The following is a 21,684-nucleotide window of genomic DNA, read 5'->3' as shown; positions in this document are numbered from 1 at the left end:
CCCTACTTGTGCACATAATCTTTGAAGTACTGTTTGCTATGAAAGATACAAAGGTGAACTTCACTGCACATAAGGAAACATAGTTCTCTCAAAATCTCTCCAAAGCCTTACTTTGTCTGTCTCTTAAGAATATAATCAGAATTTCAGAAGCAAGAAAAGTTAGAAAAGACCATTAATCCTCTAAAGAAATAAACAAATCCTTCCTTTGAAATAACCTAAATTCAGAAATAAACTGTAGGAAAATGTTGTAGAGACAGCTGACACTGTCTGAGAAAAGCATCCTGTTTGCTAGCTCTGTCTGTGCTTTATATTCATATATTGGAATGACTCCCAGCGTAACCTAAGATGATTCTAATTCCACTATCTTTTCTATTTGGGGGGTGTCTTTTTATTAGATAAACTATAAAAACCTCTCTAGGTATGCTGTCAAAAGCTTGTGAGGTTGGAGGAAAAAAATCTCTCTCACTCTACCTTTCGCCACTGAACACAGTATGTGTGGACCAGATGCTACAAGGGGCTGATAAGGGTCATGCTGCTCACTTGCTTTAATTTTGTTACAACAGCTGTTTCTGGATTTTCCACTCTGCTCTGGGTTATTAACTCTTAGTTTAACGACCTCGGAAATAGCCTCTTAGAAAAATTTCTTTGGCCCCCATGCATGAAAACGTTCAGAAGTCTCCCCTTCTCTAAATGTCAAAGTAGAATATGTTGGAGTTGATTCTTATGCTCAAGCAAACAGAGCCTGGCCAAACTGGTTTCCTGAGTCTCTGTCTTCACTCTCCCTATCCTGTTTGAACTACATGAGAACCTTCTACAATCCAGTGGGAATCAACTTCCCATGGCACCATTATCACCTTAATAAGACAGGCATAGACCATCTTCAGTTAGCATGTTTGCGTGGCACAGCAGACCGGATGCCAACCTTAGGAAGGAAGACGGGGGGTATCTGGGTACGACCGCTTCTCTGCGAAATGACTGATGACGCTATTGACCCTTCTAGAATATCTTCTAAATTACTGCCCTCCATATAGGCTGTGTACTAAGCAGAAAAAGTGGGACACTCAGACTCAGTTTTGCCAGCATGTGTACAAATCACTTGCATTTTAACTGGAAAACCACAGGGACCTTAGTGTATTCATGACTTAGCAGAAGCAACCCAAATGGTATGAAATGGACCACAGGATAGGCCAGCAACTAAGGTATTTTAGCATCACTTTTGTCCTGGAGTGATGTGTTTTCCAAGTTCTACGTCAGGCTGTACAACTGGTTTGAGGAGGGATCTAGTCCTTGCTTCCCATGGGAGGCTATGTTTTAGTTCACATAGTAAAGCCAATAGACGATGTTGAAGAAGGAAAAAACCACTGGGAAGAATATGCGGGACCACCGATCTATGGCATTCACATCAGTCAAGTCGGGGATGGTGATTTTCAGTTGGGAGGCGCGTCTCCGCAGGCGGCTTTTCTTCTGTGCCACGTGCCGTTCCAGGGCATTTCGGCCAAAACTATGCCTGGGTAACCCGGCTTTCCGATACTGGATGCTGGAGGCATCGCAGGCCAGCATTGTGCTCCTGGGGTCTCCAAGTCCCAGCACAGCCTCGGAAGTGGCCATTTCATTTTTTATCTCAAGAGTGCTCAGTAATATGTTCTCATGGGGGTCCATCTGGAAAGGAGAAGAACCAAACAAGACTTTCAAAATAATAAGCCTTTAATGGTGATTATTACACAAGGCACTATGATATGTAGTTTAGAAATTTATCATAGTGGTTAAGAGAACTGGATTTGCAGTGACATGATCTAAATTTGAATTGTGGCTCTGCAACTATCACCTATGTGAGTTTCAGCTTCTTCATTTATTAAATGGTATAATAATCCAACCCTAGAGGATGGCTGTAATGACGTAAAGGTATAATAGATTGTTGCGAGTATCATTTTCATGATTTCTACTTAGAGCACACAGATAAATGGAAAGCATGACACCCCCCTTTAAAGAATTTACAGTCTTAATTACAACTACCTAAAAAATTAAACTGAACTAGGTATGAAATAGCATTAGAGGATGAATTATTGAATTGTGCTCAAAATAGAAGACTAACTACAGATGAATTCATGATAAAACTAGAACTAAAAACAGTAGGTAAGGAGAGGTCTTCAAGATGGCAGAGGAGAAAGACATGCAGATCACCTTCCTCCCCACAAATACATCAGAAATACATCTATGCGTGGAACAACTCCTACAGAACACCTACTGAATGCTGGCAGAAGACCGCAGACTTCCCAAAAGGGTCTTTGTGCTCCAGCCGGGTGTCAGGACTGTGTCTCTGAGGTGGGAGAGCTGAGATCAGGACATTGGTCCACCAAAGACCTCCTGGCTCCACGTAATATCAAATGGCAAAAGCTCTCCCAGAGATCTCCATCTCAATACTAAGACCCAGATCCACTCAATGACCAGCAAGCTACAGTGCTGGACACCCTATGCCAAACACCTAGCAAGACAGGAACACAACCCCATCCATTAGCAGAGAGGCTGCCTAAAATCATAATAAGGTCAGAGACACCCCAAAACACATCACCGGATGCGGTCCTGCCCACCAGAAAGACAAGATCCAGCCTTATCCACCAGAACACAGGCACCAGTCTCCTCCACCAGGAAGCCTACACAACCCACTGAACCTACCTTAGATACCGGGGGCAGACACCAAAAACAACGGGAACTAAGAACCTGCAGCCTGTGAAAAGGAGACCCCAAACACACTAAGATAAGCAAAATGAGAAGACAGAGAAACACACAGCAGATGAAGGAGTAAGGTAAAAACCCACCAGACCAAACAAATGAAGAGGAAATAGGCAGTCTACCTGAAAAAGAATTCAGAGTAATGATACTAAAGATGATCCAAAATCTTGGAAATAGACTGCAGAAAATACAAGAAACGTTTAACAAGGACCTAGAAGAAGTAAAGAGCAAATAAACAATGATGAACAACACAATACATGAAATTAAAAATTCTCTAGAAGGAATCAATAACAGAATAACTGAGGCAGAAGAACGGATAAGTGACCTGGAAGATAAAATAGTGGAAATAACTACTGCAGATCAGAATAAAGAAAAAAGAATGAAAAGAATTGAGGACAGTCTCAGAAACCACTGGGACAACATTAAACACACCAATATTCAAAATACAGGGGTCCTAGAGGACGAAGAGAAAAAGAAAGGGACTGAGAAAATATTTGAAGAGATTATAGTTGAAAACTTCCCTAATATGGGAAAAGAAATAGTTAATCCTGTCCAGGAAGCGCTGAGAGTCCTATTCCAGATAAATCCAAGGAGAAACATGCCAAGACACATATTAATCAAACTATCAGAAATTAAGTACAAAGAAAAAATATTAAAAGCAGCAAGGGAAAAACAACAAATAATATACAAGGGAATCCTCATGAGGTTAACAGCTGATCTTTCAGCAGAAACCCTACAAGCCAGAAGGGAGTGGCAGGACATATTTAAAGTGATGAAAGGGAAAAACCTACAACCAATACTACTCTACCCAGCAAGAATCTCCTTCGGATTTGACGGAGAAATTAAAACCTTTACAGACAAGCAAAAGCTAAGAGAATTCAGCACCACAAAACCAGCTTTACAACAAATGCTAAAGGAACTTCCCTAGACAGGAAACACAGGAGAAGGAAATATCTACAATAACAAACCCAAAACAATTAAGAAAATGGTAATAGGAACATACATATCAATAACTACCTTAAATGTAAATGGATTAAATGCTCCAACCAAAAGACATAGACTGGCTGAATGGATACAAAAACAACACCTGTATATATGCTGTCTACAAGAGACCCACTTCAGACCTAGGGACACATACAGACTGAAAGTGAGGGGATGGAAAAAGATATTCCACGCAAATGGAAATCAAAATAAAGCTGGAGTAGCAATTCTTGTATCAGACAAAATAGACTTTAAAATAAAGACTATTACAAGAGACAAAGAATGACACTACATAATGATCAAGGGATCAATCTAAGAAGAAGATATAACAATTGTAAATATTTATGCACCCAACATAGGAGCACCTCAATACATAGGCAAATGCGAACAGCCATAAAAGGGGAAATTGACAGTAACACATTCATAGAAGGGGACTTTAACACCCCACTTTCACCAATGCACACATCATCCAAAATTAAAATAAATAAGAAAACACAAGATTTAAATGATACATTAAACAAGATGGACTTAATTGATATTTATAGGACATTCCATACAAAAATAACAGAATCCACTTTCTTCTCAAGTGCTCATGGAACATTCTCCAGGATAGATCATATCATGGGTCACATATCAAGCCTTGGTAAATTTAAGAAAATTGAAATCGTATCAAGTATCTTTTCGACCACAACGCTATGAGACTAGATACCCATGAGAGAAAAAAATCAGTAAATATACAAACACATAAAAGCTAAACAATACACTACTAAATAACCAAGAGATCACTGAAGAACTCAAAGAGGAAATAAAAAAATACATAGAAACAAAAGACAATGAAAACACGAAAACCCCAAATCTATGGGATGCAGCAAAAACAGTTCAAAGAAGGAAGTTTATAGAAATACAATCCTACCTCAAGAAACAAGAAACATCTCAAATAAACAACCTAACCTTACACCTAAAGGTACAAGGGAAAGAACAAACAAAACCCAAAGTTAGTAGAAGGGAAGAAATCATAAAATCAGAGCAGAAATAAATGAAATAGAAACAAAGAAAACAATAGCAAAGATCAATAAAACTAAAAGCTGGTTCTTTGAGAAGACAAACAAAATTGATAAACCATTAGCCAGACTCATCAAGAAAAAGAGGGTGAGGACTCAAATCAACAAAATTAGAAATGAAAAAGGAGAAGTAACAACTGACACTGCAGAAATACAAAGGATCATGAGAGATTACTACAAGCAACTATATTCCAATAAAATGGACAACCTGGAAGAAATGGACAAATTCTTAGAAAAGCACAACCTTCTGAGACTGAACCAGGAAGAAATAGAAAATAGAAACAGACGAATCACAAGCACTGAAATTGAGACTGTGACTAAAAATCTTCCAACAAATGGAAGCCCAGGACCAGATGGCTTCACAGTCGAATTCTATCAAACATTTAGAGAAGAGCTAACACCTATCCTTCTCAAACTCTTCGAAAAGATAGCAGAGGGAGAAACACTCCCAAACTCACTTTATGAGGCCACCATCACCCTGATACCAAAACAAGACAAAGATGTCACAAAGAAAGAAAACTACAGGCCAATATCACTGATGAACATCGATGTAAAAATCCTCAACAAAATACTAGCAAACAGAATCCCACAGCACATTAAAAGGATCATACACCATGATCAAGTGGGGTTTATCCCAGGAATGCAAGCATTCTTCAATATACACAAATCAAGCAATGATACACCATATTAACAAACTGAAGGAGAAAAACCATATGATCATCTCAATAGATGCAGAAAAAGCTTTTGACAAAATTCAACACCCATTTATGATAAAAACCCTCCAGAAAGTAGGCGTAAAAGGAACTTACCTCAACATAATAAAGGCCATATATGACAAACCTACAGCCAACATCATTCTTAATGGTGAAAAACTGAAACCATTTCCTGTAAGATCAGGAACAAGACAAGGTTGTTCACTCTTACCACTATTATTCGACATAGTTTTGGAAGTTTTAGCCACAGCAATCAGAGAAGATAAAGAAATAAAAGGAATCAAAATCGGAAAAGAAGAAGTAAAGGTGTCACTGTTTGTAGATGACATGATACTATACATAGAGAATCCAAAAGATGCTACTAGAAAACTACTACAGCTAATCAATGAACGTGGTAAAGTAGTAGGATACTACATTAATGCACAGAAATCTCTTGCATTCCTATACAGTAATGTTGAAAAATGTGAAAGAGAATTAAGGAAACACTCCCATTTACCATTGCAGCAAAAAGAATAAAATACCTAGGAATAAACCTACCTAAGGAGACAAAAGACCTATATGCAGAAAACTATATATTTCTGTATGCAGAAAACTATATAAGACACTGATGAAAGAAATGAAAGATGATACAAACAGATGGAGAGATATATCATGTTCTTGGATTGGAAGAATCAACGTTGTGAAAATGACTACACTACCCAAAGCAATCTACAGATTCAATGCAATCCCTATCAAACTACCAATGGCATTTTTCACAGAGCTAGAACAAAATATTTCACAATGTGTATGGAAACACAAAAGACTCCAAATAGCCAAAGCAATCTTGAGAAAGAAAAACGGAGGTGGAGGAATCAGGTTCCCGGACTTCAGACTATACTACAAAGCTACAGTCATCAAAACAGTATGGTACTGGCAGAAAAACAGAAATATAGATCAATGGAACCAGATAGAAAGCCCAGAGATAAACCCACACACATATGGTCACCTTATCCTTGATAAAAGAGGCGAGAATATACAATGGAGGAAAGACAGACTCTTCAAGTAGTGGCGCTAGGAAAACTGCACAGCTACAAGTAAAAGAATGAAATTAGAACAGTTCCTAACACCACATACAAAAATAAACTCAAAATGGATTAAAGACCTAAATGTAAGGGCAGACACTATAAAACTCTTAGAGAAAAACATAGGCAGAACACTCTATGACATACATCACAGCAAGAACCTTTTTGACCCATGTCCTAGAGAAATGGAAATAAAAACAAAAATAAACAAATGGGACCTAATGAAACTTAAAAGCTTTTGCACAGCAAAGGAAACCATAAACAAGATGAAAAGACAACCCTCAGAATGGTAGAAAGTATTTGCAAATGAAGCAACTGACAAAGGATTAATCTCCAAAATTTACAAGCAGCTCATGCAGCTCAATATCAAGAAAACAAATAACCCAATCCAACAATGGGCAGAAGACCTAAATAGATAGTGCTCCAAAGAAGATATACAGATTGCCAACAAACATATGAAAGGATGCTCAAAGTCACCAATCATTAGAGAAATGCAAATCCAAACTATAATGAGGTATCACCTCACACCTGTCAGAATGGCCATCATCAAAAAATCTACAAACAATAAATGCTGGAGAGGGTGTGGAGAAAAGGGAACCCTCTTGCAGTGTTGCTGGGAATGTAGATTGATACAGCCACTAGGAGAACAGTATGGAGGTTCCTTAAAAAACTAAAAATAGAACTACCATATGACCCAGCAATCCCACTACTGGGCATATATCCTGAGAAAACCATAATTCAAAAAGAGTCATGTACCACAATGTTCATTGCAGCTCTGTTTACAATAGCCAGGACATGGAAGCAATCTAAGTGTCCATCCACAGACGAATGGATAAGGAAGATGTGGCACATATATATACAATGGAATATTACTCAGCCATAATAAGAAACGAAATTGAGTTATTCGTAGAGTGCTGGATGGACCTAGAGTCTGTTATACAGAGTGAAGTAAGTGAGAAAGACAAAAAAAAAATACTGTATGCTAACATATGAATGTAAAAAAAAAAAGTGGTTGTGAAGAACCTAGGGCCAGGACCGGAATAAAGACGCAGATGTACAGAATGGACTTGAGGACATGGGGAGGGGGAAGGGTAAGCTGTGACAAAGCGAGAGAGTGGCATGGACATATATACACTACCAAACGTAAACAGATAGCTAGTGGGAAGCAGCCACATATCACAGAGAGACAGCTGAGTCCTTTGTGACCACCTAGAGGGGTGGGATAGGGAGGGTGGGAGGGAGACGCAAGAGGGAGGAGATATGGGGATATGTGTGTTGGTATAGGTGATTCACTTTATTATAAAGCAGAAACTAACACACCATTGTCAAGCAATTATACTCCAATAAAGATGTTAAAAGAAAGAAAAAGAAATAAATCTTTTATTCATTGCCAAGAAAAAGAAAAAAAAAAGAAAAAGAAAAACCACAGGTAACATATATTAAGCACCTGATATACACGCCAGAAACATTTTTGTATAACTTCATTTAATTGATGTATCTTAATGCCCAGTTACAAGATGTCACCTTAAATTTGCAGTGTCATTGTAAATAGGGTAAAGGAAGAATTCTGAACAATAAAAATGCAGGCAACATGTGACTTGCCAAAATGCAACAGAATTCAGAACAACAAGGAACTTGAAAATAAGAGCTGAACAGACTGCGGGTGGTGGAGGGATGAAAGGGGTGAGGAATTGACTTGCAATGGAAGGGAAGCAGGCAGGACTTAAGAGTTAGCCCAGAGTTATCTATACTGAGTTGAATTCTGGGCCCAGGGAGTAGAATTAAGGTGGCTATGTAGATACAGTGACCCTTTTTTCTCTTGGATTATTTCTTCTTGGCAAAGCTAAAGTAAAGGATGAATACTGACATCATGAATCCCCCAAATTAAATGATTATGTAATGCTTTTTGTTCTGTAAGCAGGGAAGATTTTTGTGTCTTATTTTTAAGAGGCCTCCATCGCTCTGGATAATAAAACTTAACTGCAACAAGCTATTATTAACAATATAGTATATTTATTTTGGTGATGACTCAGAATGTATCTATTGCCAATAATTTAAAAAAAAATTTTTAAATCAATGTTTGTGTATTTTACTTTTTCTGTTTCCAGTTTTACTGAGAAATAATTGACATATATCACTGTATAATTTTAAGGCACACAGCATGATGGTTTGATTTACATATATTGTGAAATGATTACCATAATAGGTTAAGCTAACATCCATCTTCTCATGTAGATACAATACAAAGAAAAGAAAAAAAAAAGGAAAAAAAATTTCTGATGAGAACTCTTAGGATTTACTCTCTTAACTTTCCTATGTATCATACAGCTGTGTTCACTATAGTCATCATGCTGTACAGTATATCCCTAGTAACTATTTATCTCATAACTAAAATTTGTACCTAGTGCCTGGAACCTAGCAGATGCTCAAGAAATAAATGCTGATTGAATGAAATTAATTTTGTGACACTTAACATCTCACTTAACGTCTTCATGCTTCAACAATACGATGGATTTAATTTGGCAACACCATTCTGAAGACTGGAACTGCATGGGACTACCCCTTGAGTTCCTTTTCTACTCTAAGGCTTCTGCCTCTATTCATACAGGTCTCTTGCTAGAGCAGCAGGCTCAGGCACCCGAGATCTGGAAACAACATTTCCAATGATACCCTGGACCACTTATATGGCAGATGCCCCATTTTTATGCACGAGAATGGAATTTAGTGAGTAGTATCTAGTAACTAAGACTAAGCATTTTACATACTGACCTTTCAGTTTCCCATTAGTCCTCTGGGATCAGCACAGATCTCATGCTCAGGAGATAAGGCACAGAGAGGTTAAGAAACTTAACACAAGTTCACCCAGTGAATAGGTGGCAGAGCAGGAACTGTAATCAGGTCTCTTTCACTGTGCCATGCTAAGGCACAGCCACAGCACCGAACCCCTAGAGCACTCTACAACTCATAAAAAGAAGACGGTCTCAGTGCATGGTAGGGGCAGTCACTTGGAGGCTTGCAAAATTTCCTTAATGAGGGGGTAGATAAAGAGTGTCTTGATTTAAATACATCACTAAAGATGAGAGCTCATGTAAAGTCCTGTTAACTATAACACTTGCAAGTAAGTAAACATCTGTGGTTTGAATGTCCATCAGCCCCACTAGCAAAAATTCTATTTAAGGAACCACCACTTTCCCCACTCTCAGTTTCTGTGCTTCAGGTGTGGCCATAGCCAATCAGAGCAATCCTGACACAGTGCTTGTTTCAGTGATGGATACATGCCCATTTCAGAACCAACGGCATGTCATGAGCCTTCAGATAGGCATACCGGAGTAAAGACTCTCAAACTTTTCCACTGGATTTGTACCTAGAAGTATGTGGCCCTGAATCTACTGAATCTGTTGAGATGCTTCAACTGTAAGAGGAGATCCTAACTTGAAAAGGAGCAAACATAAGGAGACATGGAGAATCCATGACCTGATGACACTGCGTCTGTATCTGGACATGCCTGACTTGCTGATGCTAAGCAAGATAATACATGTCTCTCTCTTCGAGTCTCAACTGAGACACAATTCATCCTGTTTATGGGTCTCAACAACCCTATTACATAGGCAGGGCAGGAAAGACATCAGAGACAGTTTCCACCTATAATAAGAATTTTTCACAACTCCAACTGAAATTAAGGAACTCTGCTAGAGTAATACAATCTTCAGTATGCAGAACAGTGCTGGTTTCAATCCTTCTGGCTGGGACCAAAAGCATCTAGCAGCTGCTGGGTTTGGTGGCTAGCTGGTTAACTAGCTGCATTTTCCTTTTTCCCCCTTGTCTTTTTACTGCTCTCTTCCCTTCAAAGGATGTGAATGAACTGTGTTGGGAGCAAAGATCAAGGGTAAAAGCTTTGTATATGTGTTTCAACAGGCTCTTTTATATGTACCTCAAGCGGTAAAAGGGGAGAGCCTTTTAAATTTATTATGTTGAGCTTGTAATAGTAAATTATCTGTAGAGTTTATTTACTTTTAATCACCTTTATTGTTTAAATAAAATAAAAATAAATAAAAATAACTTTTATGCATGTGAAATTGAACAACTATTATCTTTCCTTCTTTCCCCTTTGAAATGTTTGTTTTTGGAAGGTGGTTGCTGATGTGAGGGTTTTTTTTTGAAGGACGTACCTACTGCACCACTGCAGAATACGCTGTATTTCCATTTTACAGGTCAGGAAACCGAAGTTCAGAAAAATGAAGTGAGTTAATTAAGAGTAATAAAACAGTGTAATAGCTCCTGTCTGTTGATGATTATTTCAATGCAATAAGATTCCATGCTGCCTTCAGCATCTCCTAAAATTAGCCAAGGAAGCCTGACTCAGGTAGTGGTTTGGTGGGGGGAGAGTCTATTTCAGTGGCTCCCAAACTTTAATGTGCACCAGAGTTCCCTGGGAAGCCTTGTTAAGACACAGATCTCTGGGCCCCCTCCCAGAATTCCTCAGTTAGTAAGTCTGGGAGGCTCAGTAATCTGCATTTCTAAAAAGTTCCCAGGTGATGCTGGGCTAGGGTTCATATTTGGAAAACTACTGGTCTGTTGTACAGTAGGAGAAGGACATGACTAAATAAAGCAGCAGCAGAGGCCTTGAGGAACAATGAAAAAGCTGAAGTTCTGACCACTGTCCACACCATCAAGGTGAAAAGCAGTTTTCATAGAGAGAGAACACATGTAACTTCCATTTATCATTTACTAGAGACAGGCATTGTGTTAAAGTCTTTACACAACTGTAATATTTAATCTTTTTAAAGAATTTTTTAATTTTAATTTTTTCTACAATTTTGAAAGGTTACTTGCCATTTATAGTTATTCCAAAATATTAGCTATATTCCCTGTGTTGATACATCCTCGTATTCCCTGTGTTGATACATCCTCGTATTCCCTGTGTTGTATACATCCTTGAGCCTATCTTATACCCAGTACTTCGTACCTTCCACTTCCCCATCCCTATGTTGCCCCTCCTCCCCCTCCCCTCTGGTAATCACTAGTTTGTTCTCTGTATCTGTGAGTCTGCTTCTTTTTTTGGTATATTCACCAGTTTGTTGTATTTTTAATATTCCACATATAAGTGATAACATACAGTATTTGTCTTTCTCTGTCTGACTTATTTCACTTAGCATAATACCCTCCAAGTCCATCCATGTTGCTGCAAATGGCAAAATTTCATTCTTTTTTATGGCTGAGTAGTATTCCATTGTCTGTATATACCACATCTTCTTTATCCATTCATTTGTTGATGGACACTTAGGTTGTTTCCATATCTTGGCTATTGTAAATAATGCTGTTATGAACACTGGGGTGGCATTTATCTTTTCAAATTAGAGTTTTTTGGGGTTTTTTTTGGAGATATATATATATATCTCCAGGAGTGGAATTGCTAGGTTGTAATGTTTAATCTTGACAATAACATATGAGGAAGTTATTATTATTAATAGTCTCATTTTAAAAATAAGGAGATTGAGAATTAAGGATAGTTAGTGATCTGCCCAGAGCTGCAGTTAATAAGTAGTACAGCTGGCATTTAATCTGTTTGTTCCATGGTTCCTGCTCCTAAGGATGAAATGATACAATTGCATATCTTGACACTTTCTTCAATTATAAGTTCTTTCTTGGAATGCCTTCTCAGTATCAGGCTGTACTTAGGTGATGAAATTTCAGAAAATGGAAGGAATAGCAACTGTCACATGAATTTAGCTAATCTGTTTTAAAAATGAGTCTCTATCCCACCCTTTCCAGACTTGCCCAAGTGGCCTTCCTAATTGCCTTTCTCTTCACTTGTCTTGTAGAGACACAGGAGAAACCACTAAACTGTCCCTTTTTTTGGTAAGAACATTAACAAGAGATGGTTCCTCTTTAACTTATCAGAAAGAGCATGGAGCAATCTCTAGTGCCCTGGAAAACATAACAAAATACTGATCAATATTTTTTGTCTTGTAATTTTCACCTATTTAAACACCCATGAGATTATTGTTGACAGTAATTAAAATGAGAGAGAAGGAAACCAAAAATACATGAAGGGAAACAGATGAAAGGGAGAGACTAATGAATAAATTGTCATTCTCTGTAGATAAATTGCCTTTGCAAGAAGCTTGCTGCAGGCCTTGCTTTTGTCTAAGGGTCTACACTACTTACTGGCTTTCTACAGTTGACTTTTAACTCACAAGTGTCCATTCCCGACAAGGGTTTTTGGAGAGGCCCTACTAAGCAAGCCAATGCCAATAAAAGAAAGTCCTCTGTTCCCCGTTCAACAATCTGCTGTTGAAATTATGCTTTACCTGGAATTACTGTGCTTATCAATCAAGAATGAAATGCTGAAATTTGGGGAAACAGACTGATTTATTTGCACCAGCATTCTGAACCTTCCACAAATGATCCTCTGCGAAGGAGGGCAGTTTTCACATAGATTGTTCAGCTGTTCTGTTAGGTAGTGGGATGGATTCCTTTTCCAGACTGACCCATGCACTGATGGTTCTAACAGTGGCAACTTCATGCTAAACATTTGGATTAAGAGGTTTTCTTTTCCTTCTTCCCATTCCCATCCCAACATCTTTCTCCAAAAAGAAAAGAAACACATTTGGTTAACCGAGTTCCACTTTGCTTAAAAGATACTGCATTAAACAATGAAGCGTGGACCTTATTTTTATATAATAAATAGCTAATTCCAGGACTGATTTCAGGTGTGCTGCTTCTTTTCATGAAACTTTTTCAGTGATAGGTATATGTTCTGGAGAGATGTCCTTGTCCTATTGTCTTATATGGAGAAACAAATCGCATCCGTCAGTGACCCAGCAGCATCACACGCTTATCTTGGGAAGGGACAACAGGGCTATTTTAAATCCCAGTTCACCACTCATATCATCCAGAGAAGAGTGAGAAATTGCAAAAAAAATCCAAGAAATTCTCACTCTGCAATTTTCAATTACTGTGACTAGTGTGTGGGTAGGAGACCTTGTTTTATTGCCCATGAAATGACATTGTGCCCTGAGTAACTTTAAATGTTAAGGCAATGAACTGTTAACCGTCTGGGAATATCCAAAACACTCTTTCCAAGAGAAAAACACTCTGAAACTACCTAGCGTGCACTCAGCGTTCTAAGAGGTGAAAGCAAATTTTACCCAACTAGAATATGAAATGGAGATCCAAGAGAAGGCCAACATCTTTGACTTTTCGAATCCCTCTACCGAAGTAAATGGAGAAATAGTAAGCAGATATGGAGTTTAGAACTGGAATATAAATAATAGGAGAATATTGCTGAGATACCAGGTAGTTGCAGAAGGATGGCCATTTTTAATAAAAGCTAGTAGAAAAATAAAAGGGCTGAGGTTATTTTCACCCTGCTTCTATGAGGCTATTGTAAACTTCTATGAGGCTATTGTAAATGTTTGAAATCTCACAACCATATTGTGAGAAGTTAGTATTATCAGCATTTTGTAAATAACCCTTCCCACCAAAATCCCAAAGCTCTTGGGTAGTTAAGTGGTAAAACAATAATTTAAATTTATGTTTGCAGATTCAAACCTTGTACTTTTTCTACTAAGTATTTTCACTATGGGGTAAAATACTTATGAAGTGGACACTGGTGGCATTAAGATATGAGCGACTTAATTGTTTTGATTTTCAATTTTTAAATTCTCATGGGTAGATCATGTGAATACGTATCTTGAGGTTATCTTAGTGGACTGATTCCTTGTTAAGGAACCACATTAATGTATTATTTATGGATCAGTCACTTGTGTGGCTCTAACGTTGTCATAAGGTGGAAAGATTCTGCTTCAGTCATGCACCAAAATAATCCATCTGGACACGTGGATAAACCAAGTGAGCTTGGTGAGGTTTTAAGTTCTTGTTTCAAGTGACAGTGAAGCTTTTAGATGAAGTAAGAGGTAGACCTCAGGAGCAGAGAGAGTAAGGCTCTTCTCTCCAAAGGACCCCAGAAGAGAAGGCTTTTATAAAAGTTATGACTAATACAGGGTCAGTTGTAAAAAAGGCACTCAACAAGCCTGGCCTGTCCAGTGGACTGAGGCTCCTCATGTGGGTCTGAAAGGTAAAGGCTGAGAGGTAAAGGCTTTTTGGTCCCCTCAAATGGGTCTCTGCCCCTTCCAACACTCACAGCAGAGTGGAAAGAACACCAACTCTAGAGATGAGAGCCAGTTCTAATCCTGGCGGATTCTGGGCGCCGGTGTTCTTCTTCTAGAAAGTCTATGTGAATTTAGGGAAGTCTTTGCTAACTCCTTTTACCAGGGTCAGTCTTCTTGATACTGAATCTCGTTGAATCCTTGTTTCCCTCATGATGGCAAACATGTATCCTGTTGCTTATGTGTCCCTAATGCTGACCACTACCGTTGATACAAAATAAGTCCTCAGAATAAAACTTGCTAAATTGAGTTACTGAGAGGGTTAGACTAAGTCCAGGATCACACATTCAAATCCGACTAAGGGGGGCTTCACTGGTGGCACAGGGGTTAAGAATCCGCCTGCCAATGCAGGGGACATGGATGGGTTCGAGCCCTGGCCTGGGAGAATCCCACATGCCGCAGAGCAACTAAGCCCATGAGCCACAACTACTGAGCCTGCGCTCTAGAGCCCGTGAGCCACAACTACTGAAGCCTGCGTGCCTAGAGCCCGTGCTCCACAATAAGAGAAGCCACTGCAATGAGAAGCCCACGCACCAGAACGAAGAGTAGCCCCCGCTCGTTGCAACTAGAGAAAGCCCACATAGCAGCAACGAAGACCCAACGCAGCCAAAAATAAATAAATTAATTTTAAAAAAGGAAAAAAATATCTGGCGAAGGATATCATATAAAAGCATGAAGTAGGTGTAATGAAGAATACGAAGAGATTGTAGTTAACCAGACTATAAAAATACAGGCCTGCCTGGAGGGCATTTAAATTCAAATTTTTAGAGATCATTGCAATGGTCAAAATCACAACTAAGGGTTCAGACCACTGGCGGCTGCATCAAATTCCTTTCAGATTTAATTTATTAAAAGTTTGCCTTTCAGTTCCATTTAATCTATAATTACCAACTGCTTTAACTGCTTTTCAAAAAACTACATGGCATAAAATAGGAATAATGAATAAGGAAAATTTTCCCAGCAAAAAGCCTCAGGCTTGCATTTCCCTTGCAAACTGTGATCTTGATAGAGGGCTAGTGTGCTTTCCTAACAGTGTGAGGCCTCGCTATGGCAAATTCTGCAGTACTTCTTTGGGCTGGAACTTAAGTAGTGTTCCTCATTTTTGTGGCTTAATCTCTTCCATTGCTTTTATTCTCACAAAAGCAAATTCATTTCTCTTGAAAGATTATTACTCTCTAGTTATGTGTTAATTTGTGTGGAATTCATTGGGAATGACACATAAATCGCACATTACTGATTTTCCACATAACAGTTGGATGGAAATAGAAGGATAAATGCTACATTTGGGGGAAAGGCGAGTACATCTGTTTTTCTTCTTTTTTTAAAGCATCTGCTGGGGAGGCCACTTTATTATTATTTTTGGCTGTGCCACGTGGCTTGCGGGATCTTAGTTCCCTGACCAGGGATTGAACCCAGGCCCACGCAGTGAAAGCCCCGTCTTAACTACTGGACCACCAGGGAATTCCCGAGAACATCTGAAATGTTACATTTAATAATAATAAAGCACAATTAATAAAATATATGATGAAATGAATACTTTTAGAAGGTTGGTAGAATTCCTTTTGGGCTCCACTTCTCAATTTAACCAAGTACAAGCTACTACTTTCAAATAAAGTTGAAAGCCAGGAGTCACTGTAATTGCATGGAAAAAAAAAGATTGAGATCATACTGAAATCCCCGGAAGGAAGAAAAAGTGAAGGCAACTATATTAACAATCTATAATTTTAATGGATATTTCTTTCTTCCAAAGGAGGGACTCACTGGAAACTATTACAGATCCTCAGGAAGTGTGGAACGGAACCAGGTTTTACAATGAACTCACCTAGGCCCAAAGTCCTCTTCTGACACTTTTCAGAAATAGATGTGAGAATCTGTATACTCAATTCTGATAACTCAAAGAAGTTTTAACACCCGGGAGTTTGTATCCTGACAGGTAAAGGCTTGTTCTAGTTCAATTTTCATCTGAATTATTGACTTAAGTCCCAAGTTGGAGAGAGACGATTGAGCTAATCTTTTCATTAGCCGGTTCATACAACTCAAAGCATTATGTGTGATGACTTGCTAGAGATTTTTATACATACCCTGTAACTAATAATTCCTCATTTCCCAATCCATTTTTAAATAATACCACAGAGGACATTTGTTTTGGTTTCTTTCCTCAAGGCTGGAAACATTCCAGTCAAGTGTTTCCAGCGCACAGGGGTAGAGGGAGGGGAATTATGGGTAAACACTAGCAGAAGCAGAGCTACGTATTCCTGGGGCTTCCGCGTATTGTCAAGGGTGATGACAATGCACATCACTAAGAGGGAAAAGGGGTGCCTTTCCAGTCACACACCCCTCCTCTTCGTAATCTTCTAAAACCCAGGACAGTGAGTAATAAATGTGGTAGTTGATCAGGTCAAATTTCATGACTTAATGGCAGGTCATGACTGACTTAAAAGTTGTGATTCAAGTCATCCCAGGTCATTGGGAGACTCATGGTTTCCTCTTAGCCCTGGGTTTTGAAACTGACCCCAGCCTTGCCCCATGAGCTAATGAGGATGGGTTTGAACATACAAAACCTCCCACTGCTTCCGTTCCGGGCCAGAGGGAAATTACAATCTGCTTCTAGCTTTCAGCTAGGAAGCAAAGAAGTCAAGGTTTGGTTTCTGTCCTCCTTAGACAAGGTGCTAATGTTTTAATGCATCTAGGAGTCTTGATAGTTCCTTCCCCCAGAAGATATTGACTCAAAAAGAGAATTATCCTACAGACTTCAAAAAACCCCATCTAGGGTATAATCAGTTCCACTCACATGTATCAGAGATACCCCCTTCCACAGAATCTTACCCACTGTCTCTTATTGTTTTTTATTTAATTTGGCTAAGAACAGAAAGCTGACCTAATGCAGACCATATGGGCAGGATTCCCAGGAACAGGTAACAAAAGGGTAACAGAAAGAAGCAGCACATTCAACATTACAGAGATGCAGGAACACAGCCAGTGACCTTTGCTTTGGCGGATTTACAATTTTGTTGGGCTCTTGAATGGCAGGGGGCATGCGGGTGGTGCTGAGACGGATCTCTTGAACAGAGATAGGCTGATGGGGAGGGTGCATGGATTCATGCTGATTACTGAATCCTGTGAGTGGAAGTTTAGACACATGTTTACTCCTAACCAGCACTGGATTTAATAGCTATGTTTAAAAAAATGCACTGGTGAAAAGGGACTCAGCAGTAATTTAAAAAATTGATATAATTATGATAACTTAAAGCGTGTACTTGTAAGCATGTACCCAGTGTACACAACAAAGGCAAAATAAATGATGCTAAGAGCTGTCTGATTATAGAACAAATGCCTTTACAACGAATAGGAACAGCAAATATCTACTTACAACAAAAGTATAGGCACCAGGGCTTCCCTGGTGGCGCAGTGGTTGAGAGTCCACCTGCCGATGCAGGGGACACGGGTTCGTGCCCCGGTCCGGGAGGATCCCACATGCCGCGGAGTGGCTGGGCCCGTGAGCCATGGCCACTGAGCCTGCGCGTCCGGAGCCTGTGCTCCGCAATGGGAGACGCCACAGCAGTGAGAGGCCCGCGTACCACAAAAAAAAAAAAAAAAAAAAGTATAGGCACCAGACAATTTCCTAATAGAACGTTACTGATACTAAATAATATGCAGATGTTTAAATAGGACCAAGGAATTTCGAACATTTGCTTTCGAACAGATAATTGGGAATATCCATCAGATAATTGGAATTCCTTGCTCTTATGCACCTTGCAGACCTCAGTTCAAATGTCCCTTCCATGGAGGAGTCTTCCTTGATCATACCTCCGTCTCTCAAGTCCTCTGACATATGCTCTCAGAGCAATGTAGACACTTCCCTGACTGCCCTTATTTACATTTGTAATTATACATTATTTCCATAGGTGGTTGTTTAAAGTGCATCTTCTATTTAAGATGTGGTCTCTGTCAGGGCAAGGAGCATGTCTGGTAGGGACTCAAGAAGTATCTGTTGAATTAGTAGATAATCTCATTAGGCAGTATTTAGTGGGCCTATATATTACCGTCCAGGCACAGTTATGAGCACCCTACCTGGATCAGTGCATCTTTTCTTCACCACAATCTTTTGAGGTGGGTGCTCTGATTAACTCTCACTTCTCAGATGTGCAGGCTCAGGTTACTTTCAGTCACTTGCTGAAAGTATCACAATTTGTAAATAAGGGACTGAGACTTGAACCTGGACAGTCTTATTTCAGAGTCATCACACTTAAGATTGATGGTACATTAGGACCCATTATATGTCCCCTTGAAAGAGTGAAATCCCCTCTTGTTTTGAGGAGAAGACGTTTAGGGAATACGTACATGCACCATGGAAGTGAAGGAGCAGTGACAAGAACAAGGGCAGGGGCAGGGGCAGGTCAGAGATCGTGGCCTGAGCAAAGAGAGGAGAAGGATGAAAGAGGCAGCCCTGGGCCTTCGTAATGGTGGGGTCGGAGGGGACCCCCGCCTCTCATCCCCGAAGAAAGGCAGTGGGAAAGTAGAGAGGAGGCCCCTAGGTCTATACAGCATTCTATTCAGTAGGTACCAAGATAAACAACTTGAGGGATCTTACCTTTTCCCTCTGAACTGTTCTTTCTAACTCTGGTGTGACTGCATTTTAGGAAGAGCCATTTTGTGAAATGAGAGGTTAGATTTTAAAGTCAACTACCACAAATATCCGAACTCTCTACTTCTCAGCTGTAGGAACTCTCAGGGTAAACCTGTAAGCATTCACCTTTATTTGGGCTGAGGTAATAGGGGGCTCTGAAGCCAGGCTCCTTGGGTTAAAAACAGACCAAGTTAAAGGCGAGGTCACAAAGCTTTGTAATCTTGGACAAGATACTTAACCTTTCTGAGCCTCAGTTTTCTCCACTGTAAAAAAGGTAAAACAGTATCTGTCTTATTGGGTTGTTGTGAGGATTAAATGAGATAATTCATATAAAGCATCTAAAACAATGCCTATTTGAAAAATTCAAGGAATAGTAACTTTAATTATTACGAAAGTAAGCCGGGGAAGGAACTGAACTTGTGCGAGATCATGATCAGGAGAAGCTGGGGATGGTAAACCAGTTCCCAACTTAAACAGCCTTGGAAGTGCTGACAGAGGTGACACACAGCAGTTGCTCCACCACTCTTTACAAGACACGTGAGTGCATCGACACAGTTGTGCTTCTCTTTGCTACAGCCTGTTGGCAGGGAGCTTCCTGTGTGAATCTTCTAGTTTCAGTCTCCCAGGAAAGTATCTAAAAGCTGAGACCTCACTATTCACAGACTGAGAAAAACTTTGAATAATATTTCCTCCTAACGCTTAATCTGGAGACCTTGTTTGGTTCTTTACTCTTATAGTAGGAAGAGGCAAGGGGTAACTCAAATGTTCCATTTTTTAATTTGCCAATAGGATCAGTCAAAGTTGGGGAAGGGAGAGCTTTGCACCCATCAGCACAACTAAGTTTTCAGATTTATTTTCTGCTTCATGTATTTATGGGAAATAAATCTCTTTTTCTCTCAATTAAATGCATCTACAAAGACAGTTTCATTATGATGATAATGATAATATGAAATTACATTTTGGAGATCATCTTTGTACACTGTGTTTTAAATTCCAGTGTAGATAAGAATATCTATATTAATTAATTAAGTCCTAAAGACATGAGTATTGGAATCAACTTCGAATTCCAGCTTCTCTATAGATGCCCTAGGGCAAGTTCTGTAGCTTAGCTGAGCCTCAGTTCCCCTCACCTTTAAAATGAAGTTACATCACCTCATCTTTAAAATGAAGCTACATCATATGAAGATTTGTTTAAAGATCGCAGTAAGATATTTAAGGAGCTGACCATCATGTCTGGCACACAATCAGGTGTGTAACCAAAGATAACCACTGCTATGATACTTACAACTTTAAACTTCCACAAGTGGGAGAGGAGGTATAAATTCATGGAATTACATAGGCAGGTAAAGCTAATTCTTTCTATTTTTCCATCAGCCCCTTGCCATGGATGTAACGGTTGAATCTATCCTACCCCTTGTAACAAGAGTAGAGACTGTTCTCTTCCAGGTGTGGGCCTGACTGCTCTAAGCCACTCTTGGTATTTCCCCTCCCATTGCCAGGGATTGGTCCAGGAATGGGAGGCCTAAGTCAACTGAGCTAATGAAAAAAAAAGGAAAGGTTTGTTGGAGGCTTTGGATTAAAAAAGAAAATCCCCATCTCCCCTTCTGGATATGAATGAGGAAACAAGGAGCCTTGCTGTTCCTGGCAGCCTAGGACGAGAAGATATCTTAGACAAGATTTTGGCTGGATGGCTTGATACCTCTCTCTCTCTCCCCTTCTCCCCCCCTTCTTCCTTCCTTCCCTCCCTCCTCCATGCCTCTATGCATCCTTTGCACAAGCTGGATACATTAAAGTGGGTAGAAAATCAAAAAGGCCTCATTAATAAAATTCAAAATAGTAATTTTTAATCATTCCGAATAAAATACAACCTAGGACAAAGGTAAGTGCATGTATTATACATATATGTACATATATATATATATATTTTTTTCTACTTTTCCAAAATCGGCAACCTATAGAAAAGTTTATTGTTATCCTATAGCAATTTTAATAAAAATGTCTTCTATTTATTTAAGTCACTTATGTTTTGTCAAATGACTTTCATATCTTTTATCTCACTGCCTTCCACAGCATCAGAATAAACCTGAAAGATGAAGCAAGGACTTCCTCGTATCCTGGATAACAAAACTAAGGCCCAGAGAAATTCTTTTCCCAAAGTTGCAAAACTTTTCAGAAGTTAAGCCAGGCTGAGTGTCCTGGCTTCTTGAATCCAAATTGGACTCTGTGGCTGATTCTGCCAATGATAGAACTGAGGAACGACATTTTAAAACAGCTTCACATGCAATCTGCAATGAAAATGTGCAGCTCAGAGAGAGAAACCTAGGTTTACATTCCAGCTTA

General features: G+C 39.3%; 1 protein-coding gene across 1 annotated transcript in view; it reads right to left on the bottom strand.

Moving 5' to 3' along the window:
- Positions 1-1,311: 1,311 nt before the first annotated feature.
- The window catches only part of LOC113608297 (gamma-aminobutyric acid receptor subunit beta-2), a 57,586-nt gene continuing 37,213 nt past the window's right edge, over positions 1,312-21,684 (bottom strand). Inside the window, exon 5 of the mRNA XM_027084425.1 lies at positions 1,312-1,659. Within this exon, the coding sequence (XP_026940226.1) occupies positions 1,312-1,659 (348 nt within the window). The remainder of the gene's footprint in view (positions 1,660-21,684) is intronic.

Source organism: Aethalodelphis obliquidens, unplaced genomic scaffold (assembly GCF_003676395.1).
Source record: "Aethalodelphis obliquidens isolate GAN/ISIS:26980383/991018 unplaced genomic scaffold, ASM367639v1 scaffold52, whole genome shotgun sequence".
Taxonomy (NCBI): domain Eukaryota; kingdom Metazoa; phylum Chordata; class Mammalia; order Artiodactyla; family Delphinidae; genus Aethalodelphis; species Aethalodelphis obliquidens.
The sequence above is the reverse complement of the archived record's forward strand: the minus strand, read 5'-3'. Positions and strand labels throughout refer to the sequence as shown.